The sequence below is a fragment of the Scomber scombrus genome, chromosome 18 (assembly GCF_963691925.1).
Source record: "Scomber scombrus chromosome 18, fScoSco1.1, whole genome shotgun sequence".
Lineage (NCBI taxonomy): Eukaryota > Metazoa > Chordata > Actinopteri > Scombriformes > Scombridae > Scomber > Scomber scombrus.
This window is the reverse complement of record NC_084987.1, coordinates 8,111,270-8,124,697: the sequence shown is the minus strand read 5'-3', so window position 1 is coordinate 8,124,697 and position 13,428 is coordinate 8,111,270. Positions and strand designations below refer to the sequence as shown.

The 13,428-nt window shown below is 38.0% G+C and overlaps 1 protein-coding gene across 1 annotated transcript; it reads left to right on the top strand.

The window, feature by feature from the left end:
• The first annotated feature begins 2,101 nt into the window (after positions 1–2,101).
• stard3 (StAR related lipid transfer domain containing 3) lies at positions 2,102–12,337 on the top strand. The gene is made up of 15 exons (XM_062439222.1): positions 2,102–2,244; positions 4,183–4,422; positions 4,561–4,638; positions 4,942–5,019; positions 5,128–5,181; positions 5,957–6,074; positions 6,539–6,640; positions 6,729–6,784; positions 6,899–6,991; positions 7,913–7,975; positions 8,950–9,045; positions 9,144–9,223; positions 9,390–9,494; positions 9,641–9,734; positions 10,019–12,337. Exons 2-15 carry the CDS (start codon positions 4,210–4,212, stop codon positions 10,139–10,141), a joined length of 1,353 nt encoding a protein of 450 aa, XP_062295206.1. The 5' UTR covers positions 2,102–2,244; positions 4,183–4,209; the 3' UTR covers positions 10,142–12,337.
• Positions 12,338–13,428: the final 1,091 nt, after the last annotated feature.

The following is a 13,428-nucleotide window of genomic DNA, read 5'->3' as shown; positions in this document are numbered from 1 at the left end:
TGCAATGATCCTTCAAATGTGGTTATCAAACACTTGTGACAAAGATATGTAATGAAAACATGACAATAATTATAATTAACTATAAATTAAAAAAAACATATAACAAAAAAGGCATATGTACATATATATTCAACTTGGATTAAGAAAAAGGATCAAAAATACATAAAATGCTCTCTATATTACTTTAAAATAAAAGAATAACAGCTCATATAGGACAACATATAAGCTGATACATATCTGTGATGAGCCAATATTGGAGCTCTAGTTCAAATTTTGTCATCAAAATGTAGATTATTCTTTTTTTCTTTGCACATAGTCACTACGCCTTATATTCATAAAACTTAACTAACAAGAACAACAACAACTCCCAACATAATTGTATAAAGTAGTACTAACTCATTATATTATTCATAAGCATTCTTCTCTTGACTGATTAAGTATAGTGCACCGATGAAATGTAGTGTATTATAGGGCTACTTTATGATACAGTTAACTTGTTTTCAAGCTTTTTCTTTTAAAATCCCATATTAACACAAAAAAGCGAAACCGGAAGTACACAGTTTATCATCTTGAATTGTTTGACTGACTTCGCGGTGGTCACGTGATCTTTACCGTGTTGTTTTGAAGACTTTTTTGGCTTTTAAATTATCATCAGTGTTTTCACCAGTCTGAAGTTTAATATTCAGTCTTCCTGTTATCACACTTCACATCTACACCTGCATGAGTTTTATTTTAAAAGTCCTGACCGGAAACACTAATATGAGTTTGTTATATCTGCCTCTACTTGTGGTGTGGTGTGGTGTGGTTCTTCTTTCCTCTCCCATTAATCATCTCACCACCCCTCACATATATCTGCTGACCCTTTGGCGGGGCCCCACCCCTATGTTGGGAACAACTGGACTAAACTAGCTAACTGTATATAAAGTAGTGTAAACTAGCTCCACCTCCAGCAGCTACAACAGTAACATGCTGCTCTAACACTGATGCTTCACTATTTAAAATCTAATGATGTCATATATAATAATATATCAGTCAGAGGGACCAAACCACTCCTTTTACTGTAATACTGCATACTACATCACTCATAATACTGCAGTACTTTTACTGTAATACTGCATACTACATCACTCATAATACTGCAGTACTTTTACTGTAATACTGCATACTACATCACTCATAATACTGCAGTACTTTTACTATAATACTTTAACTACATCACTCATAATACTGCAGTAATTTTACTGTAATACTTTAACTTCATCGAGCTCATAATACTTATGTACTCTTACTGCAATTTTTTAACTACATCATTCATAATACTTATGTACTTTTACTGTAATACCATCGAGCTCATAATACTTACATACTTTTACTGTAATACTTTAACTACATCAAGCTCATAATACTTACATACTTTTACTGTAATACTTTAACTACATCAAGCTCATAATACTTATGTACTTTTACTGTAATACTTTAACTACATCACTCATAATACTTTGCAGGACTTTGACTTGTAATGGAGTATTTTACATCGTTGTTCTGGTACTTTTACTAAAGTAAAGGATGTGAGTACTTCTTCGACCACTCTATGAAAATATTGTGTTAATGGTTGCCATGAAAGTGTTTAAAGGCTGCCCTCCTCTGGTGTGTTGTAGTAAAACACAAGGTTGTCTTTCTTTTTTGTGCCCAAAATAAAACATGCATCTTCATGAAATATTAAAAATACACACTAATGCTTCTGGTGAGCACTTTCAAAGCAAAACATTATGTTTCACACGCATGAATGTAACAGCAAGGGAGTGGGTTGTATTTCCTATATAATTTATATAGGAAATATATATATTAGTTTCTTATTATTTTGAATTACTAAGTCATTATGTTGAGATACTAAGTCATTATTTTGAGATAGTATATCATCATTTCGAGATAAAAAGTAATCATTTTGAGATAGTATTTCATTATGTTGAGATACTAAGTCATTATTTTGAGATAGTATCTCATTATTTTTGAGTTACTTAGTCATTATTGTATTATCACTTCTACTATACTATACTAAGTCATTATAGTTTCTCATTATATTGACTAACAGGATCTTTTATTCATCACATTGGCAGTAATGAGCTTCCATACTAACCAAAACCCTCCTCGGCAGGGATTCATCTTGTTGTGACTGTTCTTCTTTGACAGTCCATCCCGGAAGAAGAGTTGCTTGGCGATGATGATGATGATGCGGTAAATCAAGTAAGTTAAATACCCTAAATATGACGGGTTTGTGCTCAAAATGATGATAATAAAATAGAGTTAGATTAAACTCCAGTTTGCAGTTTCATAGCTAGTTGTTTTCTGCAGCTGCTCGCTTGTGTCATGGCGTCTCTCTTGTATTTTATGGCTAACAGTGGCTAAGTTAGCTTTCTGTTTTAGTTTGTTTACAGAGGAGTTTTATGGTTTTTATGACTATAATACTTTATGTGAGTGTCTTGTTTCAGCTTGCCCTTACAGATAGAATCAAGTAGCATCAATTGTGTGTTTGTTTGGTTTAATAGAAGAAGCGAAAGAGGGGGGGCGAGGGTCTTAAAACCACCATTACCACTACTACTAAATTAAATCTGCAACTTTAAACTTTTAAATATATATTTTCCCAAAACACTGATGCATATAGTTTTGATAGAGTAATGTCAGCAGTTTTAATTCATCTTGTTTACAAGCAGTGAAACTCACTTAGCATTGACTGACTGTGAGTCACTGTGTTGACAATGGTTAGAAACTTGTTGACAAAAACAGGTTGTCTTCTTGATACTGATGTCATGGTGAAAGCAGCTCTCAGTAGAAACTAAAATACAATAGATAAACCCACATTGTGTGTGTGTGTGTAACTGGAAGTGTGGACGTTTTACTAATTATTAATCTCAAAATGAGAAGTCAGGGCCAGCTTATCTGTGTAGCTGAAATGTGGAAATGAGGTATAGTTTCATTTAAATGAGGCCTATTGATCATAATTTCCAGAAAATATGTGTAAAACCTGTGATGATAAGTTGGACTGAAGTTTGCTAAAACGCAGAGTTAGGTGATAATTTATACCTTAAGCGTTAACCCTTACATACTGTTCATGGGTTAATGACAAATAAGGGTTGGCAGGATGAGTTATGTAATAAAGTAATGTGTAATAAAGTGGAATGACACAGGAAAAAAGTATTGAACACGCTAAGAAAAAGCAGCACACCAAGCCAAGGAAAGGTAGGCAAACAGTTGAAAATCCATAAGTAGTTAGAAAGTAATTCTACCTCCTATCTGTGTTAGTTAATATCAGCTGGGTTAGTGCATATTGATGGGCTATAAAAAGATTTTTTGTTGCCAAGGTGTCGCAAAAGAAATCCAAACAAACGGGATGGGTTCTCCCAAGACCTTCGCAACCTTATTGTTGTATAACATATCAGGAGACTGGTTACAGATGTATTTCACAACTTCTGAATCTTCCGGTAAGCACCATTGGAGCAACATTTGTGGAAGGAAGTAGAAAACAGGGTTCACAAGAGGATTTAAAGACAATCTGTTTAAAAGAATGGGCCAAAATCACACCTGAGCACTAAAGTCTTGAGTCTTGAAGCTGTCAATAAAAACAAAGGCTTCTCCACTAAGTATTAAATACATTTAGGTTAGTATGTTTAATACTTTTTTTCCTGTGTCAATCCATTTTATTACACATAACTTTATTTATGTCAAAATTTCATGTTAATATTCCCATTGGAAATATATTTACTGAAAAAAAAATGTTGACGTGTTCAATACTTATTTCCCCAACTGTAGGTGTCTTAGCATAGCGCTTGTGTTTAAATTTCAGGAGACAGCTTTCCACCTTGACGCAAAACTTCGTCATGCCTTTATATCATGGCGCGAGATCTCGTCACGCCCCTGTTCTCATTTATGTGCGCTCGAGGGTTACACAATTACACAATCAAAATGTTGGAAGTTAGCACATTGGGTTGAGGAATGTCTCCAAACTAGTTGTGACGTCACAAGTCGTACTCGTGGATCCACCTCTGAAAAAAACAAAATTCTACATGCACATACATCAAACATCCACACACATTTTTAAGTGTAGTGGGACTTTAAGAACAACATTTTCAATAGAGAGAAAGAGGACTTAACGTTGTCCCGACAACTCTGTCTGTGTTGTTGCAGGAGGGACTTTCCTGTCTCACTGCAGGAATGCCGGGCGGAGAGTACGGGGAGCTCGGGGGCAGCCTCCCCGCCATCGCCTCCCTGAACGCCTCCTACTCTACAACGCTGTCCCTGCATTCCCCGTACCTGTTTGTACCACCTGCGGAGCGCAAGGCCATCTCTGACGTCCGACGCACCTTCTGTCTCTTCGTGACGTTCGACCTCCTCTTCATCTCCCTCCTGTGGATTATTGAGCTGAATGTGAGATTTTATGATGATAGGGTCCAAAAAATCTGAGTCCAAATGGGGAAAGTGGTCTCAGACTTTTGGACCCTCCTGTAAGTATGTTGTGAAGCGGACTTTCAGCAGTGGTTTGACTTTTCTTCTGTTCTCCTGCAGATCTCCAGCACAATCTGGGAAAGTTTAGAAAACGAGGTCGTCCGTTACAACTACAGATCTTCCTTCTTTGACATCTTTGTAAGTGGGTCGATCCAAGTCTGTGGACATTTCACTCTACGTTTAAGTGTTGAATAAGAGCGTTTAAATCGATCTCTATTAGTGCGTAATCCTGTTCATGTTTGGAAAGCTTTGTGTTTCAAAGAGATGGGGTTTATATTAGTCATGTCGTCTGATTTATGCGCTCTAAAAGAGCCGTGAAGGTCGGTCACATGCCCGCTTTTATTTACAGAAATGTCGGCAAAGTCAACATGTCTGCACTGTGTGATCACATTAAGTGCCTAAGGTCATTTTTTGTCTTCTGTTCCTTCCTTTTTGCCACAGCTCCTTGCTTTGTTTCGTTTCCTGTGTCTACAAGTCGGTTACGCTGCTTTTCGGCTGAAGCACTGGTGGGTTATTGCGGTAAGTGAGTTTAATCACAGTGAAACACACACTGATGAAATCATGGAATATATTTACAGATCTGCACAGTGGATTATAACGTGAATCTAAACCTTCCGTCCTCCACAGGTCACCACTCTAGTAACCAGCGTCTTCCTTGTTGTGAAAGTCATCGTATCTAATGTGAGTGTCCCTGACTGTCACATCTACGTTTGAGTGGTGCAAGAATATCACTTGAAGCCACATCAACTTTTTCACTTCTGCTTTTAATGGCAGAAATCTGCTGTCTAACCAGACGATCAGCTGATAACAGTTTTTATGATTCCATTCCTTTATGTGGCACAGAGTTCCTTTAAGTATTAAATCCTTTGTGTCACAGACATTTACTGCGGATTGCTCATTTAACCACTGATGTGGGAATCAAAGCTTCCTAAAGCACTGAATCAATATGAAGCAACTGCATTGAAATGGCGACATCTGCTGGGCCGTCTGCACGACATAATTACTGTAAATCTGAGACAAATGAAACAGTTTGTCAGATTATAAGTGCTCTTACTGCTTCCCTTAATGTTATTTTGTTCAGTGAAGTCTATATTATTAAAACAGTCTACAGCTCTGCTTTTAAATACTAGCATATTTAGATGCTAATCCAGTATCCAAAACCAGTGGCACTCCTCTCTGATATGACTGTGACATAACAAAGGCATTGTTATGTTTGGGGTGTTCATGTGATTTTTCTTTTTTTTTTGGACATCTAAACAACTTGCTGCAATACTTTTATGATTTAAAAGGTCAATACAGTTCTGAGTAGTCTGAGGCGAGCTTTTAATACTACAATGGGGAAGTAAAACAGTATAAAATGCAACCACCACTTCTGTTATGGAAGTTGTCAAAGTCCTTTTAAGTTCTTTTAATACCTCTCAGCCTCAGTGTGACCCATCTTCTTTTATATACACAGCTCCTGTCCCAGAATGCCTTTGGTTACGTCTTACCCATCACCTCGTTCGTGGTGGCCTGGCTGGAGACCTGGTTCCTCGACTTCAAGGTGCTCACGCAGGAGGCCGACGACGAGAGAGGTGAGAGGAAGATGTCAGAGAAGTGAAGAAATGCACGTTTGGCCTGAGATGTGATGTAATCAAGTGACGTCTGAGAACAACAACTTGACCTACTTACGTCACTGCCCTTGATCATTACTGCCCCTGATGATTGAATCTATAGCTTTTGTCTGAATGTAGACCCTCCTCCTGTTTTGACGCTCCTGTTTTGACGCTCCCCCCACCAAGTTATCCCTACAACTTGCCTGTGTGTCACACTGTAAAGTCTGAATGCAAATGCTCTCCCTTTCTGCCATTTGTTTCTTTGCTTTTAACTGCCTTGGTCTTACTGTACGTAAAGTGCCTCCATTTAATTTGCTCTTTGAAACTTTGAACAAGGACTTGAGTGATTTATCTTACACAGTAGTTTGAACACGGCTTAACATAAAATCTGTTTCTCTGTTTTTAACCTTTGCTTTTTTTTCCCCCTCTTCTTTGACACTCAGCCTACTTAGCGGCGGTGAACGCAGCCTGCGAGCGAGCCCCCATGATCTACCCCCGCGCCGTTTCAGACGGACAGTTCTACTCTCCACCTGAATCAGTCGCAGGTGATGTCTAAAGAAGATTTAGTTGAGTGAATGTCTTGGGTTCGTTTTAAATGTTGTTCTAATTTTGGACTTGAACTTGTGTCTAAAGGCTCTGAAGAAGATCTGGATGAGGAGGGTCTCGGTCGCCGCGCTGTCACTACTCAGGTACCCTCATCATTCTGAAGAGTCTTTACTCTCCTTGCTGCTGGTTTCTCTTCACCTGATTATCCCTCTGATGGTTTCCTGCTTTATTTCTTTCCCCTCTTCTTCTCGCTCCAGGAGAAGGAGTATGTCAGACAGGGTCGTGAGGCCATGTCCGTGGTAGAGCAGATCCTGACCCAGGAGGACAACTGGAAGTTTGAAAAAAACAATGTGAGTGTGTGTGTGGTTTTTATTTTTCTCCTCTTCTGATCTAATTGGGATGCTGGGTCAAGGACATTTCAGCAGACATGACTGAAGATCTTCTTAGTAGTCCACTTTAAAATACTGGTTTGGACATGTCCTGGAAACCAGGCAAACCTGTTTATAGCTGCAGGATGAAAGCCAGCCGGCAGAGAAAGGGACGAGATTGCCATAAACGTTAACATATGGGGGTAACAGTGCAGTAGGTGCAGTCTCAGACAGACTCTCCAGGAAGGTATTTATAGTGTTGCACTTGTTTGGACACACAAAAAGTGAAAGAAGTAGTGGTGTAAAGACTGAAAAATAGGCTTTCCAACTTTCTCAGCTCCACATACGTCAATCATTGTATGAGGTAGACATGAATGCTGGATTGATGTGGGAGGAGTGTGTTTTTGAAGCTGTTTGACAATCCAACAAGCTCTTCTGATGGAGTATACTGACCCCCTTAAGTCCACTCTGCTTTATCCTTCATTCTCAAACAGTGCAAGCCATCAAAATGCTAAATTGTTGTGTTGTTTTCAACTAAAAGGGTTTGGGTTTGTTAGCAATTCAATTAATCTGAATCCAGTATTGTAGCATATGCGTTTAATTTGAATCCCTGATAGATTCAGTGTAGGGCATTAAAAAACAAACAAAAAGACAGATAATTGAAATGTTTTATTAATTGAAATTTGCTTGTAAGAAAAGCAGAGAGACGGTAGGCTAAAACATTCACTTTGATCTTAATGAAGTCAAATATTTTAGCAGCTTAATACTAAACCAAAAATGAAACTGTCTACAGGAATAGTTTCACTTTTGATTTGGGCATTAACTTATCTTTTTCTTTTATCAGAAACTGCAGCTTTATAAGAAATAAATGAAATTTAAAAACAATGTTTGGTCTCATTTTAGGACATGGGCGACTCTGTCTACACTTTGGAGATTCCCTTCCACGGCAAGACTTTCATTCTTAAGGTACAGCTGTCCTTTGTGTGCTCATTGTGAAACTGTGTATGATCCTCATTGAAATCACATTAAAAGGACAGATTTTAGCAGTGGTTTTCTAAGTATTGTAGCTCTATAATAAAGCAGTAAATAGTGGGTCAGGCTGTATTTCAATGCAGCATTAACAATCCTTTCTAAGACTAGCCATAACCCAAATCAATCTGCTTTGCGTCTGTTGGGCATGTGTGTATTTAAACGACCTGTAGAGGGCACGGTGGTAAAAATAATAATAATTTAGACTAATGGGGTGTTAAATTAAATCCGATGTTAAAGAGACTTCCTGTTGCTGTCACACTGGATTTAGAAGAACTGAAGTCATGTTAGAAAGAAGTTCCTTAAGCATGAATAATTACCCCATGTAGAGGAAAACAGAGGAAGTCTGCTGTTTACAAGATACTCTATAACTGAAGGCTGTTTGAGAAGCTGCAGCTGCCATTTATAGATTACTGTAGATAATAAAGAAGGCCTGGTTATATTTATTTTACTTTTAGACACACTTCTGCTGTGTCTAAAAGGCTTGTGTGTTGACAACATATTGATTAGTTTGATGTAATGAAGGACTTGGAACAGTAGACTTCTTGTTAAAGATGTGGAAGAAAATATAACTTGATGGTGTTTTCCAAGAGGTCAATGATCATTTGACCATCATCTTTGGTAATGGTTAAAATTAGTCTTTTTTCTAAGTCCATAGTTATGACCTTTGCCTCAGGAGATTATGTGAACAATTCAGAACAAATGCGGTTAGATTTATTTTAGTTCTGGCAGAGAAGGTCAGACATTTGGGACATTTATATATATTTATTGTCATATTTTCCACTTTTTTCCCACAGTTGTGTTTCTCTTACATGCTCTACTGGGTCTTACAGCCTCACCACAAACCTGATATAACACCAATATGTCTTGTAAATATGACACACAGCTGTTTGTTATTTTGGTGCGTTCAGGCTCTTATGCAGTGTACCGCTGAACTTGTGTATCAAGAGGTGATTTTGCAGCCGGAGAAGATGGTCCAGTGGAACAAAACTGTCTCCGCCTGCCAGGTCACAACTTAGATTCTTTTATTGACTCATCTTTTGGCCTTTTGGGCTCATTTTTAGGTCTTGTGTAGCCTAACGGTGATTTCTGCCTTTATCCTCAGATCCTCCAGAGGATTGACGACAACACTCTAGTATCATACGATGTCTCCGCTGGGGCAGCGGGAGGAGTTGTGTCTGCCAGGTACAGCAGACCTGCATTTTCAGTGCTCTATATGTTGCTTTTTCTTATTTTTCTTATCTGTTATCTATGTTTCCCATCTTCTGTTTCCTTAAAAAAAAAAAATCTTATATGAACCACAGCTCTGTAATAGAGTTATCTGATGAGTGATTGATTTTTCTTCCTTCAGGGACTTTGTTAATGTTCGGCGAGTTGAACGCAAACGAGACTGCTACCTGTCTGCTGGCATGGCAACCGACCACGATGCCAAACCTCCGAGCGGCCGCTACGTCAGGTCAGACTGTGCCTGCAGCCGGCCTCCTTGTCACCGATCCAGCAAATTAGACCGTCATATTGATTTAATAAAAGTGCAGCTGTGTCAGTTTCATCTCTCTAACTTCTCCGTCTTGTCTCCTCTGCTGTTTTTATTGGCCCCCTCAGGGGAGAGAACGGTCCAGGCGGATTTGTGGTCCTTAAATCCAGCAGCAACCCGTCCGTCTGCACCTTCATCTGGGTCCTCAACACAGACCTGAAGGTGAGAATGTGCCTGTTGAATTTGGTGTCCTGTTACTGTGATGTTTTCTGTTATTTGAGGCAAAATGGTATGATTATTTAAGATTAAAAAAATAGAATCATAAGAAAATGCAAATAGTAGCTTTTAATGACACAACTGGTAATTATTTAATGTATACATTTGTTTGAAGGTAAAGGTAAAGGCAAATGAAAAATAAATCCAGTGTCAAATTGGCAAAAAAAACCCATAAATGTAGATTAAAAAAATAAAAATGCACATATTCTTTCTGTGTTTTCTCCCATTAGGGCCGACTGCCCCGCTACCTCATCCACCAGAGTCTGGCCGCCACCATGTTTGAGTTCATGTCCCATTTACGCCAACGCATCGCTGACCTGAGGCCGTCTCTCCGCACCCACCAACACCTTTAAACCAGGAGAGATGACAAACTGTGCCAAGGCTGGTTGGGAGGCGTCACTACAGTTTTCTTTTTGTTTTTTTGTGAATCCCAAAATCGGCGTAGCGGCACCCTTGTGATGCACCGAAGCTGAAAGGATAAGCTACCGTAAACTGAGAAGACTGTTTTCCTTAAGCATAGGAGGTGTGAGACATTTTCACATTTCAGTCACTGGAGAAGAGGAGTCATTGGGTTATCACAAAGAGATACGATGCTCCTCCTCGTTCTTAAAACTTCAACCATGTTGTTTTTAAGCTTGATCGCATATATGTGTTTTTGCTTGGACCTGTAAATGTTTTGCCCAGTCTCACCATGCAACGAGAACTTGAAGAAACAAGAACAGTTGCATGTGAGTGATTCTCACCGTGTGCACGTCTGTCTCACTTGTTACAAAAGAACTGATCTGACGGTCGACTGAAATCTTCTTCTACCAAGCAGCTGTCGCTCTGAGCCTTATCTTACTGCACACATCACTTGCCATTGATTTGCTGCTTCTTTTTTTTTCTTTTGTGGAGATTTTTTTTGTGTGTTTTTTTTTTCACTGCACCGGCTTCAACGTGGTTCTCTGGTGCACCTACCCATAAACTAATCCACACTTCACAACAATGCCTGTAACAAACACTTAATTTGGATGGGTTAAAGCGATTTCCACACAGTTAGTTTACACTGTGATAGATTGGGGGGAGAGAAGTCACTCTGGTGTCTAATGACCACAAGAGGGAGACACCACTGATCCACTAAGAGAAAGCCTCTTGATTTGACTTCATCACCTGTCCCAAGGTGCAAAAATTATTGACTAATGATTTTTTTTTTAAAATGAAATATTAAACTATTTTCTTGATAATTGAGTTGATCCATAAAATAACAGAAAGCGGAGAGCATTACCCATCATAATTTCCAAGATCCCAAGGTGATATCAACAAATAAACATCATGTTTTTCTTACCAACAGCCCAAAAAACCAAATGTACTATAATGTTCAGACAAGGAAAAAGCAGCAAACTCTCACATCAGAGAAGCTGAAATTCTCAAATGTTTAAAATTTTTGCATGAAAAACAAATTTAGATCAACTAATAGATTAAACGACTAATCATTGCAGCTGTAGTTTTTAATTCTGGGATCGGCCAGGAAGTCAAACAAGGAGTCAGATCATGAGGTCGTCAGTTTGTGTTGCAGATAATTTATCAAGCTTGGTTAAAGAAAAAATGAGGATGATGATAATGTTCATAAATTAGGACCTTGTGCACTTACTAAAGCTTTTGTGCCAATAACCTCAAGTGGCCTTGTGGAAAAATAGCTGAACTCATGATTTGTCATAAGAAGTTATTACTGTGCTGATTTTCATTGACTTTAGTTCTGCCTGCCCGTCCCTCCATCAAGCCCTGAAAGGTGGCACTGAATGAAGTTTTTCTATCATTTCATATAATTTTGAGAATTATATATTTGTTTTTAATCATTTAGAAATGACAGTTCCAGCTTGTTAAGTTTTACTCAGTGTTATGATGTCTGTGGAAAAAAGAAAAAATATCGTTGTTCATAAGTGATGAAAACTGGCTACAAACTGAGGTTTTGTCTTTTGTTCAAGTTAATATTGAGTTGAACCTAATGGAACAAATTGTACTTCTTGTGCTTTTCAACTTCAAGAACTAAGGACACAACTAGTATTGTTGTTCACTCTTTGAAGGAGCATAATTTATGGGAGTTACTGTGATGTGATGTAAATGACCATTTCACAGTCACAACATGGCTTACAGCCTTTATGGCGTTTTCAGTTTGTAAGTATTTGTGGGTGCTGCATCACATCTAGTCAAAAATGCAAGGTTATTTTGATTTAGCTGGATTGCTACTTACTGTAAAGAGAGAATGTCATATGATGTAATTATATCAACAATTTGGTGCCTTTATCACAGCAACGTTACACGTCAGCCTTTTCTTTTGCTTTGCATTTATTCTAAGTAACACATGCTGTTATATCATCGCTTCAACAAAGCTATATTGTATGAAACCTGCCTGGAAGTGCTTCAGTTATTGTTTTTTTTTTCTCTTTAGTAATCGTTTTTGAATGTATGTGTCATGACTTAATTTAAAGCCATCACAGGAGTACTGACCAACCATTTTTATAGAGTCTTAACCAGTGTCTTATGTCTAATAAAATGAATTCATGACAGTGGTACAGCTTCAAACCTTATTTAAAGTCCCACCCTCTACTCAAAAATGTGTTTTGACTATTGTCACTTAATTGGATGTTTTAACAGAGTTCAAGACCATAAAGGAGACATATTTTTCACATTTCAACATTTCCTATTTGTATATCTTTACATGATTTACAGTTTTTAAAAAAAAACCTTGATTTATCTTATACTGGCCTTTTATGCAGCCCCTCAGTTCAAACAGACCATTTTAGCGCCTCTCTCTTTTAAGGGCCCCCTCACTCCTGCCGAGCCCACTCTGTTCTGATTGGTCAGCTCCCAAATCCCACTCCTCAGCAGACTTCCAGCAGCTCTGACGGCTTCGTAATCTAAGAGGAGTGGTAGGATTTGACTTCTTTTCTTGTTCTTTACTCAAAATGGTAACTGATCTGAAATATGAGAACAACCTTAGCAACAAAGGCTTTGAAACAGGCGGCCATTTGTAGGCACTTATGAACGATAGCGATGTTACATCATCACAAAGAGGCTTTTGATGTTTTTACATATAGTTTCTTCAGGTTTTTGGAGCTTTGACCATTTTTGACATCTGACACTACAACAGCATAAGAATGACAGAAAATCACAAAAAAACATGATACATCTTTAATACATCTATCTAAGAGCTAAATTTGTGATGTCACATCTAGTTTAGAAGCGCGTAGTGGTCCAATATGCAAATTATGCAAGTGTGATGTGGAAACTTGAAGACAAACACAGAGAACAGACATCTCTAAGAATATTGCATCCAGTGCTTAAACTTTGGAAATTAACACAATTGCATGTTCATTCTGGATTTGTTCAGTGACGGAGAAAGAGGAGATAATTAAACTTTTTATTTGTAGAAACATATCACTATCAACTATTATTCAAAGCAGATTCTTTTTATGTCTTAATGCATGTCTAGAGGAACTTTAACTTATCTTATTATATTTTATATTTAACATCAGTCAGGAAATCTATGTAATGATACAGATGTTGCTTTTCGACTGCATCACAGCTGATGTTACTGAATGACTCACTTATCATATTATCACAGTAGTTTCTACCCCCTTATTTTCCATTATTGGATCCT